At 43.0% G+C, this 20,389-nt stretch overlaps 1 protein-coding gene and 1 long non-coding RNA gene across 2 annotated transcripts in view; one reads left to right on the forward strand and one right to left on the reverse strand.

The window, feature by feature from the left end:
* Positions 1-2,458, forward strand: part of LOC115567772 (uncharacterized) — an 8,049-nt gene extending 5,591 nt beyond the window's left edge. The window contains exon 2 of the long non-coding RNA XR_003981254.1: positions 1,193-2,458. This is a non-coding gene — a long non-coding RNA (uncharacterized LOC115567772). The remainder of the gene's footprint in view (positions 1-1,192) is intronic.
* The window catches only part of mettl16 (methyltransferase 16, N6-methyladenosine), a 23,970-nt gene extending 3,662 nt beyond the window's left edge, over positions 1-20,308 (reverse strand). Inside the window, exons 1-8 of the mRNA XM_030394613.1 lie at positions 20,136-20,308; positions 19,672-19,809; positions 10,137-10,324; positions 9,181-9,321; positions 8,688-8,803; positions 8,331-8,473; positions 6,217-6,286; positions 3,921-4,010 (exon numbers count right to left, since the gene is read on the reverse strand). Of these exons, the coding sequence (XP_030250473.1) occupies positions 3,921-4,010; positions 6,217-6,286; positions 8,331-8,473; positions 8,688-8,803; positions 9,181-9,321; positions 10,137-10,324; positions 19,672-19,799 (876 nt within the window). The 5' untranslated portion in view covers positions 19,800-19,809; positions 20,136-20,308. The remainder of the gene's footprint in view (positions 1-3,920; positions 4,011-6,216; positions 6,287-8,330; positions 8,474-8,687; positions 8,804-9,180; positions 9,322-10,136; positions 10,325-19,671; positions 19,810-20,135) is intronic.
* Positions 20,309-20,389: the final 81 nt, after the last annotated feature.

Below are 20,389 nucleotides of genomic sequence, written 5' to 3' on the forward strand. Positions count from 1 at the left end.
CCGTGTCTGCATACAACAGACGCTCTGCAGCGATCGTCCCTGACGAGAAACACTGCAACCAATATGCCGACGCCGCACTCGCAAAGTCACTGCAGGCTGACTGAAAGCAGGGAGACAGCAGGGGTCTGCGGCTGCACTGTACTGTGACGGAGCAGACAGCATGGCCGACTGACCTACAAACGGCAGAGGGAAGGAGCAGACTGTGACCTTCCCACTGCTGTACTGATCTGAGAGTCAAGTTTGGATTAATCGTTACTCGGTTAATACATCAGAGGACTTTGTAGTCTGTAAAATATTGTTTTACTTTATATTCCTCTGCTATTTTCATTTAAGTTTAATACATTCATTCACACATCCTCCCTGCATCTGCTTCATTTTTATTGACAAAGTTTCCTGTTTTTCAATCATCATCTATTGATTTTTAGTCAATTATATGTTCTTTGTAAATGGGCATTTAAAAGAGAGATGGACATCTTTAATTAATGGGTTGACGCTGCCTCGTCTGGCTGCTTGTTAGAGCTTCTTTTATTTCTCATTGTTTCACACAGACGTCTCGTCTCTCCCCTTTTTTCCTCCACGCTCGGCGAGCCCTGCAGCTCGTTGTACAAGGAACGGAAATCAATAAAATCCATCAAGCCAAACCCGTCTGTTTGTACGGAGCATCCTTGACACAGATTCAAACACACACACACAGTCAACATGCACAGATATGAACATAGATTCACAGACAAAGAGCAAGAAAATCCACATGTGCAGTTTTTTACACACACACACACACACACACACACACACACACACACACACACACACACACACACACACACACACACACACACACACACCTCTCCACTGAATCACATCCTCTTCTGACTCTGCTGCTCTTTCACTCCATTATTAATCCCACTTATCCACTCTCACCTCACACACACACAGTCTCGGTAAATGACAACCTCATAATAAAAGCCTGCCCTAATTTTGAAAACCAGGCACAGTAAAAGCGTAAGGGTCCAATGAGAGCTGTTCTCTTCAGATGTAATGTCATCCAATCATCCATCTTGACCTCTTGAGAGCACACACAGACACACAATGGAGAAACAAAATGCTGCAGATTTCACCTCCAGGCAAACATTGTAAGTCATACTCTGATCAACCCTCTCCTCCAAACCCCTGTTTCCTTTGTGTCCACTCCCAGAACCCCCTGCACGGACTCCTGAACTCTGGACCTTCCTGGACCCCTCTAGGCCTGTATAAGCATCAACAACCTGCCTCAGGGCTCAGATAAAGCCTGGCAGCCTTCAGCAGTCTGTTCTGCCTGTAAGTGCTCTAATCTCACAATCCACAGTCTCCAACCTTTTGTCTGTTTCTGCTGGATTTCTTTATCAGCTCACTTCCTCCCCTTCAGCCTATCCATTCTTTCCAGTTATCCATCTTACCTTTCGGTGATGAAGGGAACCTCAAGACTCAATATCATTCCACCTTTAAATGTATCATTCAATGTCTTTATAACACTCCAGAACAGAAGCTAAGTGCACAACAACTGTTGGAGGATCTGTGGGGACCTGGAGGTCAAACCATACCATAACTATATGCAGTAAAGAAAATCCTCTCTTTGACAATCGACTGTAAAGTCAACCATATGAGACACTGTGAGATGCCACTCCAAACAACTGTGTTGTGATGCACCTAAGCAACATTGTGCAAGACAAAGCATTGAACTCCGATCACATCACACTCACAAAGGATACATGTAGAAGAAAAGAAGATAAAAACCGACGAAGCAGTCTTTTTGAAACTGGAGCAGACAACGAAGTAGCACAGACTGCTACAACAACCTATTACGGGGTCTTAAACGTTTTTCAGGCCAAGGACCCCTTAATTAACCTCCTATTAGATATATTATATAGAATTCTGTTGCATATTAAAGTGGAGCTGGAGTAACATGTATGGCAGCTGATAGTGCTGTGTATAAACAAGTCGGCAGCAGCTGTAGCATGGCTAATGTTAGCTGGTTAACCTTACCATCTGCACTTTCTTGGGTCGTTTCTGAGGTGGTGGGGACAAAACAACCCACTGTGGCTCACAAGAATGTCCTTACCATTTGGATAATGATACAGATAACTGGCCATTATGATTTAATAATATTTAGTTAGCTTGACTAGTTTGCTGTTACGGATACATCAAACGCAGCGATTTAGCATGTGGTTGGATTAGCTTGCTTTAAAAAATGTATCTTATATGGTGTTTTCATGTTAACGTCTATTTTCCGACAAGTAACTTTTTTGGAATAAATAAAAAAACGTTCACAATATAAGTAAACAATAATTTGTTGGCCCCTCTGCAGTAACTCTGAGGACTCCCTCTTGAAGACCCAGGAACTATGGAATATGTCTGAGCATGTGTGGAACAAGTCTTATAAGCAGACTACAGAAAGTAATATAAATAAAAATATTACACATAACGCGGTGTCCGTGTATGTGTCTGTTTGGGAGTGTAATCCAGCCTTACCCATAATGCAACTTGACAGCCAACCAGTTCATTCTGACATTTGGGTGCGTTAGTTCCCCTTTAAAGCTGATCTTCCAGGGAATGAGTCATGGTTTGATGTTGTTCAGGAGATTGAATGAATAGAAAAGTTGACCTGTCTTTTGAAAATTAAATTAAATATTTGTGACCTTCGTTGGGAAAAGTGGATCATTTACATGAAAACAAATGCCAAACAAGTAGCCGTTAGCATCCTGCAATTTATGTTTTGTTGCATTTGTGCTGCTGTCACAGGCAGCTGCAACTTAAAGCTGAACTTCATTTTAAAATCTATTTATACCAAAGACTGTTGACTGAGGGTGTCTTCCTGTCAATACTGTGAATCCAGAGATAAATAAACTCAAAACAAACCAGGAGAAGAGAAAGAAAGAGAAGATGACTGCAAAGTAACAACAGTAATAGTGGTCTTCAGGCTGACCTGGTAAGAAGAGGGTTAAGTAGGTCACGGCTGCATGCGTGTCACATATGTTAAAGTCTATATGTAACATTAATGAGCACCCACATGCGCATACATACATACATACACATATACCATGAACACACACATGCAGGCAGAATTAGGTACTCAGCCATGCAAGGAATTACACATGCAGAAATCTCTGTCATGTAAACACGTTCACGCACACCCGCGCGCTGAACACACGTGCTGGAGGGGTCTGCCTTGCAATGAAGGCGAGCAGCTCCTGAGTGTAACTGACGATGGATGTGCATGAAAGTGGTGGAGGAGGGTCGCAGGAGGAAATGTAGGCCAATCATTCTGCTCAACTGCTTTTCTGCTGAAAAGGCCAAAACAGAGACGAGTCCAACAACACAACAAAACAGCCCTCGTCACATGGCCTCAGCTGCACCTGCTGACTCCCTCCCACCTCCACCTGTCGTCACTCCAACACTATTCTTAGTCCTATAACTGTTTCTCACTGTGCCTGCCTCCAGCTCTCTCACTGTCCAGACCAGAAGATGGTTCGGTGTTGTACGCAAACAGTCCTGCCCTGGCAACTGTTGCCTGGGTAGAGCATGTTAAAAAATCACATAAACGTCTCCCCAGAGGACGGAATAAGTGCTTCTAATGGAACGGGGCTGGAGGGAAAGAGGGTAAGTCTGCAGAGGGGCGAGAGGATGCATAATTGAGGAGAAGGCCGTGGCGTTTTGGAAACAGCCAGCAGAAGGAAAAGGGGGCAGCTTACACAGCAAAATGGACGATTGAGATTACTCATCTGTGTTTTTATTTAAAAAGGTATCAAATGTCAACTCTATTTTTCAAATACTACAAAAAGGTGCTGAATTTCATTCCTCAGCCATAATGAGCACAAAACAATCTGTTGAGTCTGGAGTGTGCAGCAGTGTACGAGGGGAGAGAAACAAGATCTACACAGACTCACCGGAACAATCACATCATCGTAGAAACTCCAGGCCAACGCCCATCGCATGGTCCGTCCCTGACAGAACTCTGTGTGCGTCACTTTAGGAACCTGAGAAAAAAGAAAAAACTTCACTTCTTATTTCCAAACACAGATATTTGATACCATAGGGGGAAAACTGACACAACACTGATGGCATAAAGTTGAAGAATATAATTAAACAATAAAGAAAAACGTATAAAATAAATTGTTTCAGATAATCAAGAAAATATCTATCAACATTTTTAGACAGTAATTAGAGCACAGAAACTGATCATGTTCGGTCAAAAACCTGATTCCTTTCTCTTGCCGGTGATCACATTTTAGTTTTTGGTTGTGATGTTATTTTTGAGAGAGTTATTTTTGGCTGTGTTAAGAGTTCTCCAAATGATATGTTTACAGGGCTCAACAATAAGGACTGCATGCTTGCCTGGGGCAATTGAAATGCACTTTTTTCCTCATTGCCTCAAGACTGCCAATCACTAACGCCATTAGACCTCCGTAGAACAAGCATGCTGCATGCTTATTGGCTCACTGACACCAATGAGATGAACTCCATAGATATTGAAATTTGGTATTGAATGACAATACTCCGGTTTGTACCATTAAAGTATCCAAGTTCGATACATAGCCATGAATATTAAACACATTGTTTTTCAGGAGTTGATGATGGATGTCGCTAAGAAGTGAGCCATCTTCCTTCCTTCCCTGCTGAGAGTTGGAAATGTGCAGGTTTGATCGGGCACTGGTAAGACAATGGCGTTTCTGAGCTGAAGCTCAAGTGTATAGAGAAATTGGGTGGGGTTAAAGGATGTGCTCAAGTCCAACTATGTATTGTGCAGTTTACTAGTCTGAGGGCAAGGTGAATAATATCAAACATGACAATTTATTTTATTTTTTATTGTTATTTTGTTGAACTGTTGTCAAATCCTGGATTATGCTATAAAGGCAAAAATCAAGGGGGAAAACATTACCTGAAATACTAATATTTTATCTTGTGATTTAACATCCGTTTGAAAGATATGGTTGCCTCCCTATCAAGATTCATTGCATTAATTTGTGAAAACATGGAAATTATAGTGCTACCATTCTAATCAATCAACACCGATATTAAAAATTAATTGCCCATTGAATAAAATGATAAGAAAGAAATAATCTCATACCATAATTAAACCTTCTCAGAGCTGGAGCCACTGAGGCAGCTGGCTAGTAAGCCTGAGTTTTTAGATTATGTGATGGAAAGTATGAGATAAAATGTAAAACATATCTACATAACCAAATACTTTCCAACTGAATTTACTCTGAAGCTTCATCCTACAAAACACTTGATAAACCCTCCACATGTGACGCAAACTTGGCATGCTCAGTCTGCAGGTCTGCTGAAGGCCAGTGAACAAAAATCAAAAACATTTTTCCTGCTGTGAGCATCTCTAATTGTGGGTGAAAAAACAAACATTCACACACACACACACACACACACACACACACGGTGTGAAAACCCTTGTGCTAACAGAGCACTTTCACTGTCTCTTAGGACCCCTTCAGTAAATACGAGGGTCACTTAGATAAAAAGGGCAGAGGTTAAGGAGCTCGGTATCTGAGACAGTCACCAACCTGCACATTTGCTAAATTAAAAAACACAAAGAGGGATGAGGAGACGCTGGAGAGGAGATCAAGTAATGGGTGATGAAAGCATTAGCATATCAACCAGGCAAGGTTTCTGTTTACACACACTTAAAAAAATCGGGATAAGTCTCCTCTCTGGACGTTTGCCAAGGCTGCACTCACTCTGATGAGCAGCGACAGCACCCTAAAACCTCTGGAGGAGCTTTGAGGGATGGCAGGTGCAGACGAGGGGGCTCAAGTCTCCTCTTTTTTTATTTGAGCATGTGACTGAAGTGACTGGCACCGGACCAGAGGCCTGCAGCAGTCAGGAGTCATGTGCCGGGTTATTAGTTGGGCTAATGACGCTAATGCATGTTAGCTACAGAGTGCCATGTGATCCGGTCATGCACCGCTAACAGAAATCAGCTCATTCGTGGCTCGTTTGTTTGTGATGCTGCCTAGCTGGCACATGTTAGAAAGAGCTGATGTGTGAGATTTCTCTGCTGCTCTGACTTTCTAACATCAACGCACAGTCCCAGAAGAGTTTGACAAGTGAGACAGAGATTTTTTTAACAAGCTATCATGTGACCCTGAACAGAAGGAGCTCTTTCCTGTATGATCAAAAGCTGTGGCTGCAGATGCAGATGCAGATGCATCTGCGTTTGGTACTCACCCCTTGTTTCCTCAGCTCCTCTTTCAAAGGCGCCAAGCTACATTTCTTCCCCAACATGCAGCTGTACCACCTGCAGAAAGAAGAAGCCATATTAACCAGCTGCGTGTCGGAGGCTGTTGCGCCACGCAGAGATCAAACGAGCCAAGGTGAGCTTTGGGGAGCAACACGGAGACCAAGTAAAACATGAGAGACAGGAAAAACATCCGGGTGAGTCTGCAGCGGAGGAAAAGCTGATTTGATGTTCTCCCTTAGTGGAGGCCTGATCAATAATCTCTGCTGTGCAATAAAGAGATGAGGTTGGGCCTGATCAATAGGCAGTAGAGTCCAGCCGGGGAAGATAGAGGAGAGATGAACGCATCAGGAAGCCAGTCTGGCCAATTTTCAAGTACAAATAAACATAGTGACACGATTATCAATTCATATATTAAAAGGCTTTTGGTTTACATGAGATTAAACACCAAATAATGTTAAAAATCAAGGTCTTTTCAGCAAGTATGTTTCCTAATCTGACAAATGATTAATCAATTAGTTGTTTAAAAAAAGAAAAAGTAAAGATCCTCTGTAAACTGAACATCTCTTGGTTGTGGACACAATTTGATTTTTGAGGACATCATCTTTGGCTTTAAAAAAAAAAAATAATAATTTTTTTTCTACTTTTTCTTCTTTGACATATTTTTGACCAAACAACGAATCCATTAATCTAGAAAAATGATCTGCAGTCAGTTGCAGCCCTAAAACAACATTCCTGCTTTAATATTTTTGGTTTAAGGGCGTCAAACATAACTCCTTTTAAAACAGCCACATCCCTGAATGTACAAAGCTACAGTCACACCCTGCTACTGTAGATGAAATCATTTTAAAAAGCTGTTTTAACTTGTGTGTGACCGTGAGAAAGGACGCTGATTTGTAAATCAGGTTTGGGAGGTACAAAGATGCCCAGAGGGGTGAGCAACATGTCAGCCTCACTTGACACAATGAAATATTGAAGAGCTCTAATATTCACAGATGTTCCTCCACTTTTTGTCACAGTGGGGAGGAAACACCCAGAGCAGCTCCTTCACTGGCGGCTTTTCAAAACATCCCCAAGTGTGCAGCTGCATTTGCATCCATATTCATCCTTCTACTCCTCACATGTTGAAGCACAGGCGTGTGATTACAATCTTATTACCAGAGATGGTAATTTTCATATCAATGGCATGATAAATGAGGAGTATTACCTCACTTCTAACTGGGTTTTTGGGGCATTTGGACGGTTGTTATCCTGGGAGCTGAGGTGGCTTACTCCTGTTTGACAGTAATTACACTTCAGTGGAAAGAAGAAGGAAAGAGGAGCAGGGCGGGGTGGTGTGGGGCATCTCAAAGGACCAATCGGTGAAGCTGGCACCGTGTTTCCATGGACACCTGGAGGCTCTGGTGTCCCAGCCTGCTTTAGGGAGTGACAACCAGCTCCGGTTGGTTTGGCTCGAACCTCAAACCTGTTCAGTAAGACCGGGTTCAATTTCACTTCCTTTTCTTCTAGCCGCACAAGAGCAGGCAGGTGTAGAGATCAGATCCCTCTCATCACGCGTCATGCAAACACACACCACAGCATGCAGCACACACACATACACACACTGTACTCCCTTGTAGGCCAAGCAGGTGTGGCATGTCTAATCAGTTTTAATAGCACTACTCTGCAGCTCTCTCTATGTGTGTGTCTCACTCTGCTGCCCCCGTGACAGCCCTGGTAACGGGGGAGGGTAAAGTGACGGCCGCTGGAGACACCCCCACCCACCCAAACACAGCTGTTCCCTGTGGGCTCCCAGATACAGCGCCGGGCGAGTGTGTGCCAAAATCATTAAACCAACTCTGGGTGACAGCTCCATCAGTGTGAAGCAGCGACCCATCTGCACGATTCTGCTCTCGGTGTCTCCCCTCTAGTGGAACTCTTAGCAGCCATTTAAACCTCTCAGAGCCACTTCAAAGAGGACAAAACTGCAACGCTCCTTTTTCATCCATCTGCCAGTTCACATAGCTGCGTAACCCAGAATACATACAGTTCTTGTCTATTATTGGGCTTGAAAGGCAAAAATACAGTTGCAACTAGATGAAAAAAATCACGTTCGTTCCCTCACCGCAAGCGTTTCTTGAGCTGCAGGCTGTCATGAATGATCCTCTTGACGAACTCCAGTTCCCCGCCCTCCGCCATGATCTCTGTCACACCGCCTGTGTTTACCGAACTGGGAGGAGGTCGCCGTGAGTTCCTGGAGTTAACCCCCTGGAGTGAAAGCAACAAGACAGACAGAGATTACGATGAAATCCTATTAAAGGCCTGTTACTATCGTGCAAACAAATAGTGTTTCACGTCAGGTCAACAAGTGCTCTGTTTACTCTCAGTGAGCCAAAGACTGTTCAGAGAAGTCCACTCATGTTGGATTTAAATGTTCAAACTGGACACAAGCTTAAACTGTGAAGGGCAGGGAGACTGTTACCTTTGCTTCCAGCTGGTTGGCAAAAAAAGGCGGGTTGCACATGCAGAAGTCGTACACTATTTCCGTTTCTTCTTTCAAGGCGTCCATCAGTAAAGTCTTCTGCGGGACTTTGACAACTAGGACAGAGGTGAGGCAGGGATACGTGAATGGAACATTTTACCTGATCATGACAGCGCTACAATGTTCAGACAATTAGGAATGAAAAAATAATCTTTGGTTCTCAGTCCAAAAACTGTGGGCTTATGTTCACACTTCAAGCTACACGGCACAAAATGACCAAGCTCGGACAGCAACACTGTTGCTACGCTGCCCTTAAAACCTGTAGCTGGCTAAACTTTATCAATTGCTTAATGTATAAAATGTGACAAAACTGTGAGAGATTATGGGAACAACATTGCTTATTTTGTCTGACCAATTGTAGATTATTAGTTTGACAGATATTGTGGTTGTGATGAGGCACCACTGATCTTCAGGATGAGTGCACCACGCTCACCTTTAATGAGGTCAGACAGGTTGTTCTGCTCCACATTTTTTGTAGCGTAGTCGAAACAGATGTCATCCACCTCTGTGGCCAGGAAGTACCAGCCGTTCATTGTGGCTCCCAGCAAGGGGTAGATACAAGACGCCCCAGTGCCTGAGCAAACACACAAACACATTAAGATGATGAATGGTCATGACTTTCATTGAGCAATATGGAAATATGGGGTTTATAGTAAACGGTAATTGGACCGCATTATCTTTAACTTAGTGTCCATAATGGACAATAACTGTCAGTTCCAACAGCTGTTATTGAATCATTCACATATGACAAGCTGAGCTGCATTATTCAGTCGTGTTTCAGACAAAGGTGGCACCGGTTAGTAAAGGAAACACCCAGCGGTGATCCATCAAGGAGGAGACAGCTTCAATCTGCTTACAGAGAGATCGAAAGGGTCACCAATCAGTGACTGGAGGGCCTTAAGAGGACACACACACACGCAAAGATGGAGAGCTTCTTCGCTGACAGACAGAATGGCAAACAAGCTGTGACATGTGGACGGGGATTTGGCCAGTAAGTGCTGGGAACACTGGAAGTGACTGGGCTCATGTGCACCAGCTGGGAGCACCGACTGACATTTACTTGTGTGCCGCTCTGAGCTGCTGGCAGCAACATCAAGAATAAACAAGGGCACAGGTCTCAAACTCTTACTTATGGGAGGCATATTTGCATTTTTGTTAAGATGTTTGCATTCACTATATCCAGTCCAAAGTCGAGATACTTCTCTTTTCCTCTTACTTGTACCTTCATGTGTAAAAATCAGAGTAGATCACTGATGCCAGGACTGATCAGGAAATTACTCAGAAAAAAACAAATGTTGGCTCAATTAATTTGGATGATGAAAGAGACACCTGTCAGACAATGGAAAGATGGACACAATATTACAGAAAAGGTGGTGGTGGTGGTGGTACCAATGTCGATGCCCCTGCGTGGTTGCTTCTGGCCGTCAATGAGATCCTCCACCCAGTGGATGTAGTTGAGACGGAGGGGCACAGTGGGTATGAGGCGCTCCAGAGGGATCTCGATTGTCAGACCAAAGTCCTCCTTCAGCAGGGTGCAGGTCAGCGCTCGCACCGCTTCCGGCTCTTTAAAATTCACACTGGAGGAGAAACAACACATCAGCATGAAAAAGCCTGTAGTAACACACAGTAATATGGATCAAAACTGAGCTGTATACAAAATAGTAAATATATTATCTCTAGCCTAAGTTGATGTTGCATTATTACATCCACTAAGGAGGTTATGGGATGGGAGGATGGGTCTTGACCCAGACCCTGATCAACATTTGGCGGTAATTTTTCTCATTTTCTTTAAACACTGTGAGATAGGGTGCTTTCTTTTGTTATGTTGTTTTCTTTTTTCTCTGCACAAAAGGCATAAAAAGTGATAACTCTACTGTTCATATTTGTTTTTCCTCCTCAAAAGTTCAGTTAATGCTAGCCTGACGGTTTAAATGCTGCATTATCGTTTGGCTGCTCGTGTTTCTTGCAGACTCGGACCTCCTTGTCTTACCCCATTAAAAATGTTAAAGCGTTCATAGACCTCAGCATTTAATGTGGTGAATATGTTATAATCGCTGACGGGAAGAATCGTGGCCAAAGCTACAAAAAAAAAAAAATACTAGGTTTTCTGTGAAACCAGAATTTTCTCTTTAAGGATAATTTCAATGTGGGGACTTGCTGATCCTCTTTGTTTTACCAATGAGCCAACCCGACAGCAATTTACCAAACTGGTCTTAATGCAGCACTTCATTAACCCTCTGTGCTGAACCTCATTACTTCACATTACACACACACACACACACACACACACACACACACACACACACACACACACACACACACACACACACACACACACACACACACACACACACACACACACACACACACACACACACACACACACAGGAGATAAGCAGCACATCTATTCAAACAATCCCCTACTAATGACAATGAAATTCACATTTACAACATGGCTGAGACCTCCCACTTTTTACTCCCAATTCTCAGTCCCATTCGTTCGGCTCTCCCGTCTTCTCCTCTCGACGTGTTTAATGATTTCAGCTGTCACACATGTGGGCACGAGCGCGGCAGACAGAAAGAGTGGGCGAGATACGTATAATTAAAGCTTCGCTGATCGCTTTTGCACCTTGGCAGATGTAATTAGACACATCCTCGTGATGGCAGCGTCTGGCACCACACTAGTTTGGTGGGAGCAAAAAAAAAACAAACCCCACCATCGTCTGCTGGTAGAGACGGAGATACTCAGAAATGCAAAACTGTTAACCTCTGGTTCTGTTTATCTTGTTTCATCTAAGAAAATCAGTCAAAAAATGAACAGTGCAAATGTTTTGCTCCCTTGGTATTCAGCTCCTCTTCAGTGATATTTCACAACAAATTGGTGCATCCGAATTTCCTTTTTTTTTTATTACGTTCTTCAAGGCCTGTGTGATGAACTGAATGCTTCTCACAGCTAGGTTGAAGCATTATTTTGACGGACAACAGTCATGTGTTGCTTAGGGACAGGTGAGACAATAGGTATAGTCCAGGAAGTCAAGTCTAAGCATGAGATCCAAGAGTCTGAAGGTTTACAAGAAGCCAAAGCACCACAGTTTATGATATAATAAAGACGGATCATAACGGCAATCCTTTCATCTTTGATTGGCCGATTCAGCATTGTGCCAAATGATACCATGTTGGTGCCGAATTCTGTCCAAGCAACACTAAAGCACGATAAAAACGGAAATGGTCCAAGCCCTCAGGCAGCTTCTGCATTCTTACTATATTTCATCGTGAGGTCCAGGTTAAAAATCTATATCCAATTATGTAATCACAAAATAAGTGATATAAAATTGTAGAAATACTTAACCCCAACTGTACTACAAGGCACTTTTCACAGTCTCAGTTAAATCTGGAAGCCTCTACATGACATACATAAGCAGACGAGACGCGAGAAGTTTGGCTATTTCTATTCGGATTGAATATGTCATACAATGTATTTATAAAAACAAATTAATTATGTATAAGATCACAAGTAGTTGTGTACGTGTAGACATGTGTACGTATGTATATATATGTATGTATAGATAGTACATGTAAATAAGATTCTGAAATAAAAATAATATTTTTGTATACAAATAATGACTTAGTTAGTTATATGACTAAGGGGTAGGAAATGTTTTTTTGTTTTTACGTGTTTGAAATACAAGTATATCAATCAATCAATAGCAGTTTTAATAGGGGCCCTCGGCTTGTATTTGCCCCAGTATCCTTTGGCAGGCTAATCCTGCCCTGAGCCTCATTCTGGTTCCACTGGGACTCTGGAGTGGTTTGTTTGTGCTGTGAAAGCAAAGCAGACCAACCACAGATTTATCCCAGTTTTACAGCATAAGCACATGAATTGAAGGCTGTTTAAGCACAGGTTATGCCACTAAAATAGGTGAAAGTCTCCTCTCCAATTGCCAGTAGATTTATAGTTTGCCTTTGTTTTTGTTTTGTTTTGTTCTGGTGTTTCACAAACACGTCACAACACAATCGGGAACAGTAGAAATCCGCATGGAGGCCAGTGACGATGTTGGTTACTTGACTTACTATATCTTTATTTCAGGATAACCTCAGACTAAACACCAACTGAACAATGTCCGAGCACTGCTTGAACGGAGCCGGATGGAAAAGTATTTATGCACCAACATCCAGAACTTCAGCACACATCGCACTGGGAAGTGAGCAAATGATTGCATGTCCACCTCAGCGTCGTGTTCGAATCACTGCTGATCGAAGCTAGAGCTGATGAACACTTATGACTACTGCAGAATCATTTGACCCAGAAATGAAGGCCAATGGTGGCTTTTCACAGAAGCCAGATGCTATTGGGTGTTAATGGGTTTTTTGCCAGCGTGAAAGAGGCATGAGGGTTCTGCTGATCAGTCAGAAAGTGAGAAGAAGGTGGTATGTTGCCTTCACCTCGTGTTTTTGCATAATTTCTTAGCTGTAGTTCGGACTGAACTGACCCACAGATGTGAAAGCAAGGTAAAATGTTGGTGAGTGGTCGGGTTTGAGGGCCACAATCTCCTCCGATTCACATCTGACTGGGAGTCATTCCCCATCTTTCTCTCTCCCGTCATTTCCAATCATCTATCTACTGTTGGCTGTCTAATTAAAGCTCAAAATTCCCTGAATTTCAAATTGGAAATCATTCCGTGTGCAAAACGCGACAAACCTGTCTCTCTGCTGAGGTGACACTGGTCACTGAACTCTTCATTGAGGAGTGATAACAAAGACAAACGACCCTCCAGCAGCCAGGTGCGCGACAGATACAAATGAGAAGTGATTTACCTGTAGAACCTGACATCAATCTTGCCCTGTGTCTCCTCACATAATGAACATATTAGGTTAATGGTGCGGTTTAATCAGCGGCTTGAGGAGTGTGACCTCTTGGAGGAACACCTGGCGCCTCTGAGGATGTACAACACGTTTTCAAAAGACGAAGCGGTGAAGAAATTTGCACTTTAAAAAACAGCCTGAGCTTTAGGGATGAATCAGGCTAATGAGAGAGAAATGATACGTCAGCATTAGCACACCCTTTTCCAAAATGAAAGCCCTGTCCAGTGCTCAGATACGCTGCCCTCTTTCATTTCTCCTCAGAGGCATCATTAGAAAAGGATCAATATTCAGAGAGCGAGGCTGCACAGGCCAGCCCTCTATTTTTAGCCCCTGATGAGTGTATGTGTGTGTTTCGGTGTGTGCGCAGTGCAGGCCGATCACTCCCATCAGCAGCGCTGCGAATGGCATGTCTCCATGGCAACCCCACCTACTGAACAGATGAGGGGAGCACGCAAATCTGGCCACGCTGGAGCAATGGCTGATGCCAGACGGAGCGTGAGCGCGCCCGCGATTTACGCCTCTGCAGCCACGTAGGTGCACCGCAGCGTGATTACGACATTAGTGTGGCCGACGGGGTACAGAATGGGACAAACCTGAATGAAATAGTTGTGATAGGACACAACAGGTTACACTTCGACTCGATGGTAGTAAGGGAGTAAGTTGCGGCTCAAAACTCGGTTCCAGCTTACGTTCAGGTAAAACAACTGGAGCAGGTAAGAAGGAGTGAATAAAAGGTGTTCAGTGAGAAGAAGGAAAGGGAAAAGGAGAAGAGATCGGATTTACTCTTAGTACTGAGAGGCAAAAACGTCTCTGGTTGAGATGGATGAAGAGGGCGGCATCATTAGAGCGGAGAACAGTTTACTGCTGAGACAAACAGCTCGCTCTCACCTCCACGCTACATGATCAGCATGAACACACACACACACACACACACACACACACACACACACACACACACACACACACACACACTCACACACACACACACACACACACACACACACACTTTCAATCTCTGTCCAGAGAGGTGACCTTCAAGGTACATCTCCTCCACTATGAGTGTGCCGGGAGAAATTTTGTGCTGATTACAGGCAGCTTCTTTTCTCGTGTCAGTGTTAAAAAAACAACAAAAACACCTGAGTAAAACACATTTTGAATCCTCACAAGAGCAAAAATGAGTGAATCACTTAAAACGCAACATGAATATAAAGAATTTGAATATGTCTGAACTTATTTAGGGATATTTGCAGTTCTGCTGACGTTGTAGAAATGGCCCGTTAGGGTCATAATAACAACCAGCAGATACGTTTGGCTCAGGATTAACATTCTGAATATTTAGGTTTACGGTTTGATGAATAACAATGTTACTAGAGTTTGGCAAGTCATCAAAAATGCAATTTTAATTAACAGAAAACAAAATATAAAGCAGGAGGACTGGAATAAGGTCATCGATTAAAGGGCAATTTTGACGATTTTATACCAGCTTTGTATTTTACAGTATGGCTAGTATTTGCACATATCTATATATCCAATACTGAATATCTCAAATGGTTTCGATACAAAGTTGATACTACAGCACTACCTGTGTTTTTGTCACTAGGCAGCCACCATATTGTTCAAAGCAGATGACCAAAAACTACACCCCCCCCCCAACTTGCAATATGTCAACCACCAGCCGTGTTAATTGGTCGCAGGCCCCTTTTTGCTGTTTTTTCTGTTCACGTAGCACCAATTTCAAAAACATTTGTATGAAAACATTACTTCTCCAGCAGCAAAATATAAAATTAGAAGAAAAACTAGTGAAAATGGAGCTTTTCGCAGACTCAATTTACAGCCTTTTAAACAACAGAAGAGCATGATAATGTACCGGACAGAAGGGCAATGTCCGAGTACAGATGGCGGAAACAAAAAGCAATAGATAAGATTGAAAAGTTATTAATGTGAAAATGTATGCACTGGTTTATCCAGGTTTGTGAATGACTTAGATGCACGTTTTTGGTAGAGATTTGAGGGTCCCTCCCACAGAAAAATGACATCTTTCATTAAAAAGGAAATGAGCATTTTCACACCATTCCGCATTCATTTTACATTCACCCTGGTATGTATAAGAGGGACATAAGCAATAGAAAAATAAAAATTTGGTACATGTTTCGGGGGGAGGATTTCTCATCAGCTGACAATAAAAGTAACAAGATCAGCTGAGTTTATAAACATGCGATGTAACCAGGTCAGCTAAATAAAGTTATTGGAGCTGCTTACCAGAAACCCTGTGGCCAAACAACCAAAATTATAATTAGTATTTAATTGGTTTTCAGATGAATTATTTGGAGTAAGGTGACAGTTGTGCCTGGATATTAAGAGCCGTAAGTAAAATATGTAAAAATAATGTCCCACCTGAGGCTGTGATGGCTATCCAATCAGATAGTAAAAAATATCTGTATGGTAATGGCTCTGCTAGGCTTCCCAGTGAGGGAGGTGCTGCTGATTGTCATATTTATCAGATTTAAAATTTGGCATCAGTGGTCATAATTATTCATTAATTTCTCCTCTTTTGCCAGGAACATATTTAATAATATATATTGGCACAAAACTGGTGTGAAAATGTAACATTTCATTAACTACGCAAGTGAAAATCCTTCCACAGATGATCGTCTTCGCAGCCCATAAAAAATATGACTACCAAATTAAATGTCACCCAGGCTGTTGCATTTTTAATACCCATTCATGCCTCCTAATCCTCCCCCCCACTTCTATCTTCCTGATCAGAGCCCCCCTTCCACTTCCCCAAAAACTGAAACAAACCAACACTCAGACCATTTTGGGGTTTATCTCTTCCTCACTTCAATTCCAATCACATCCCCCATATTTCTTCTTCCGCCGCTGCCTCTGGTCTGAGCTCTACTCTCGGCCCGCTGCTATCAGTGCTCTCCACTGACGATCCCTAAATGAAGGGAGACATATCTCCCCCGAGGATTGAGTGAGTGTCTCCCCAAGATTACTCTCATCCCTAACTCACTGCTTAAATACTTAAAAACCCAGTAGATGAATTCATTGGGAAATACAAAACCACACTAATCCCTCTACTGATGGAATGACAGACTGATGGGGAAGGAGAGCCAAAATTCTGCAGACGGCTAACTGGAGCCGGTGCCACACACAAAAAGTGAGACGCAAATCCTGTTCATGTAGCAGGCAAAGAGAAGAAATTGGCAACTGACTCCATCCTGAGCTAATGTCTCAACACTGTTCACTGTGCTGCTTAACCATTTGTTTAAAGGAAATGTGAAGATCGAAATGTCTTTCAGATGCTGGACATAGGACACATTCCAGCACTAAAAAGACAGTTAACATGTTTTAAGCCATTAATAAGGCCAAGAAAAGAAAAGAAAACCATGCAGAATGTTTTTTGGTCTCCAACAAAATGACAAAACATGTTACAGGCTAGTTGTCTCATTCCCAAATTGTCTAAATTCAATTTCCATTTTGTAAGTCCAGCCCTGATGCTACCAGCCCATTGTTATGTCTGTCTGTCTGTCAGTCAGTGAGCCACAGACAGACACAGAGACACTACAAACCAATAATTAACACCTGTCACAGGCGGACATCAAGTCGAGCCTTACAACGTGCCCACACATGCACGCTCGCTCCTCCATAAGATGATTGACTGGCCACCTCACCACCACAAAGGATCAGCCCACACCAATATGCTCACAGTCACACGCAGATGTTCAGACTCGCTGCAGTGACACTATGTCCGCATTCATCTGCATAACACAAGTGATTTCCTCACTGAGCAGACGCGGTACCTGTTTCATACAAACACAAACAAAGGGGGAGGAGAGCGTCTCAGTCCTGAAAGATGAACAGCAGACCTCAAATACAAAATCTTACAATAACTGTCAGCTCCTACATTCACCAGGAGTCTGGGAGTTTTGATGGACATTTGTGTCGAAGAAGAAGAATAAAAAAATTTTAAATGGCAAGCTGACATGGCTTGTTAAAACGATTAGAAATGAGAAGCCAAAATAAACTGTAAATGCCATATTGAATGTGTTTTCAACTAAAACAAAACAGTCTGGGTATTGTTTGACATTTGTAGACACCAGTGCCAATAAAGTACCCAAACCTTACCTCTCAGTGCCACATCTGCACATACAGAACAAAAAAAAAGCAATCATGAGCTCACACTGTTCGACGTCAACACTACTAATCCCACCAGACATGCTCTCCTTTTGTTCCTCTGTATGGACATTTTCACACCATGACTTCTCAGGCGCAACATACTGGGAAGGGCACATTCACATCCCCACCAGCAGAGTTTCAAGTTCAATAATTTGTGTCCAGTACAAGGTGAATAAAAGGCGAAACACGGGAAGCTGACGGGGCAGGTTGTGATTGACAGACAAACCTATTTTTTAAATTGGGAGTGCTGTCACTCACACATACTTTGTGAAGTTTCTCTAATGAGAATAGAGAGCAGTTAACACAGGAAGGAGTGAACGAGAGAAAAAAAAAATCTTTTGATGTTGGGTCCATTAATCATTTGTCCAGACTTCTTCCTCCTGCTGTTGCCAGAAGCTGAACGAGCAGTAAAGATCAGACTGAGTCAGCTGGGGCAGGAGCGCTGCTGAGTGAGATCCACAGGGCTCAACTCTGGCACACTGGTGAAAATATGTTTGTGTTCACTTTAAGAGTACACACAATATGGCAGAAAGAAAACTCTGTTTCCAAGTCGTAATTATTAGTTATACTTTGATCCAACTTTTCTAATTTCTCTATATCAATTCTGTTGAATTCAAACTTCAAAATCTGCATTGCTCAGATGAAAATGCCATATAAGGCCTGGCTATATGCTATATGTGTTTCGAGTCATCCCAAAGGTCTGTGAACCCAAATCAAGTTCCACCACTTAAAACTCAGAAACCAATTTCTTTATGGACCTGACTTTGTGCACAAGGCCATGTTGAAACAGGGAGAGCCCCTCCCAAAATTCCTGGCAATAAGTTGGGGCCTTTGCCCAACCAAGCACATGTCCACCATACTACAAAATAAACTACCCTCATTAGTTGGCCTAACCCAGTTTCAGTTCAGTTATCCCGCTCCATGACATATCTTTGTCACAAGTGTTTGTTAGGAGCACCTTGAAGCACATCCTCAGTTGCTGTCTGTAGGCATTGGTGAAAGGGCAATACCATTAGCGCCATGACCAAGGTCTGAGATCATAGGCAGACAGGATCTGCACAGCGATCCAAGACAGCAAGAACCAGCATTCCCCCAAACTGTCTATCACCTTCATCAGAGCTGGGGAGACGCAACACAAGCCTCATCAGGAGAGCTTCTTGCCTACACTCAGGATTGGCAGATCAAAGTCGACCTCGGATGGGAATTCAAGTTCCCAGAAAACACTGCAACCACTTTGCACCACCCAGATATGGTGTTAACATTAGAGTCAACAAATGACTGATTAGTGGTCCGGCTGGAACTCACCGTCTCCTGGAAAGAATGGATTGAAGAGGCAAATCAACGCAAATGGGATAAATACGCAGGTCTCTCCATGGAGTGATCAACCATGTGAGCCAGTAGCTGTTATAGAAAACACCCACACTCAACCCCTTAGAGTTAAAGGACTGCAGTGCGGACAAGCCACCAAGAACATTATGGAGGCTGCTGTAAAGGCTTCATGGAGTAGTGCACCACTTGGACAAGTGGAGGATAAACACCTGGGCATGGGTGTCTGATGATGAAACACCCGACACACCCCATGAGCCGAGTTCATCACTGATGATGTGTCCAAGTAACACCTGTGCAAGTAGAGATGATTGCAAAATATGTGTTTATATCGGCCGATATATCGATATCGTCGTTTCTTTACTCCCCAATAATGGCATTAATATCAACCCCAAATATGTGGGCACATTCACCTCAAAAATGTAACTGACGATAACGGTCAGAGATATGAGATCAAGAAGGGACAGTCAATAAGATTCACTGCAGATTACTTTGTCTTCTGTTGGTATGGACACACTGTAAACATACACACTGTACACTCTCAGGTACTTACACAGGTCTTCCGGTGAGGCTGGTGTGCACGTGCTGCTGGAAGTCTGGATATTTGGAGGCCAGGTAACCGAAATCCGGCGGTTTGTCTTTGTAACGGTTCCGAGGATGCATGGACTTATTCAGAGCCATGGCCAGAGAGCTGATAGCAGAGGAGGGAGGGAAGAGGAATGGGAAAACGCCAGGATGAACACGGAGCAACAACAGTCACAACAACATTCACATAAGAGCAAAGAAGTTGACTTTGAAACAGTTTAGCTGCTGGCACTGCCATTAATGGGTTTACTGATGCTGCAGTTCAAATTGTATCCCAAATGGCCTAATTTTGTCGGACTTAAATGTGAGGAACAACTTATATTCAGTTCTGTAACTGGAGTGAAAACTAACGTTAACGTATTCGCGGAGCTAGTTTGGAACAGTAAGCTAACATTTTAAGCTAACTTGTAGTCAGTGATCGCGTCTGCCTACCTTTCAGTGTAGTTTTCCTCCCTGTGATGAACCCTGTTAATACTTCCGGACCGGTGGTGAGTTTTTTGGACTAAACAACTGTGCAGAGGCAGCTCATACAACTCACGTTGTCCAAACGTTGTGCACTCTCTGCAACTCTCTTCCTGGATGGCCTCGACGTCACTCCCTTACGCCGATGCGTGTTGACGTCATCAAAAACTGTTCTCATGGAAACAGAAACACTCGCAGTTATCCAAATTACTGAAAGCAATTTT

This window comes from Sparus aurata, chromosome 2, assembly GCF_900880675.1.
Source record: "Sparus aurata chromosome 2, fSpaAur1.1, whole genome shotgun sequence".
In the NCBI taxonomy this organism is placed as follows: Eukaryota; Metazoa; Chordata; class Actinopteri; order Spariformes; family Sparidae; genus Sparus; species Sparus aurata.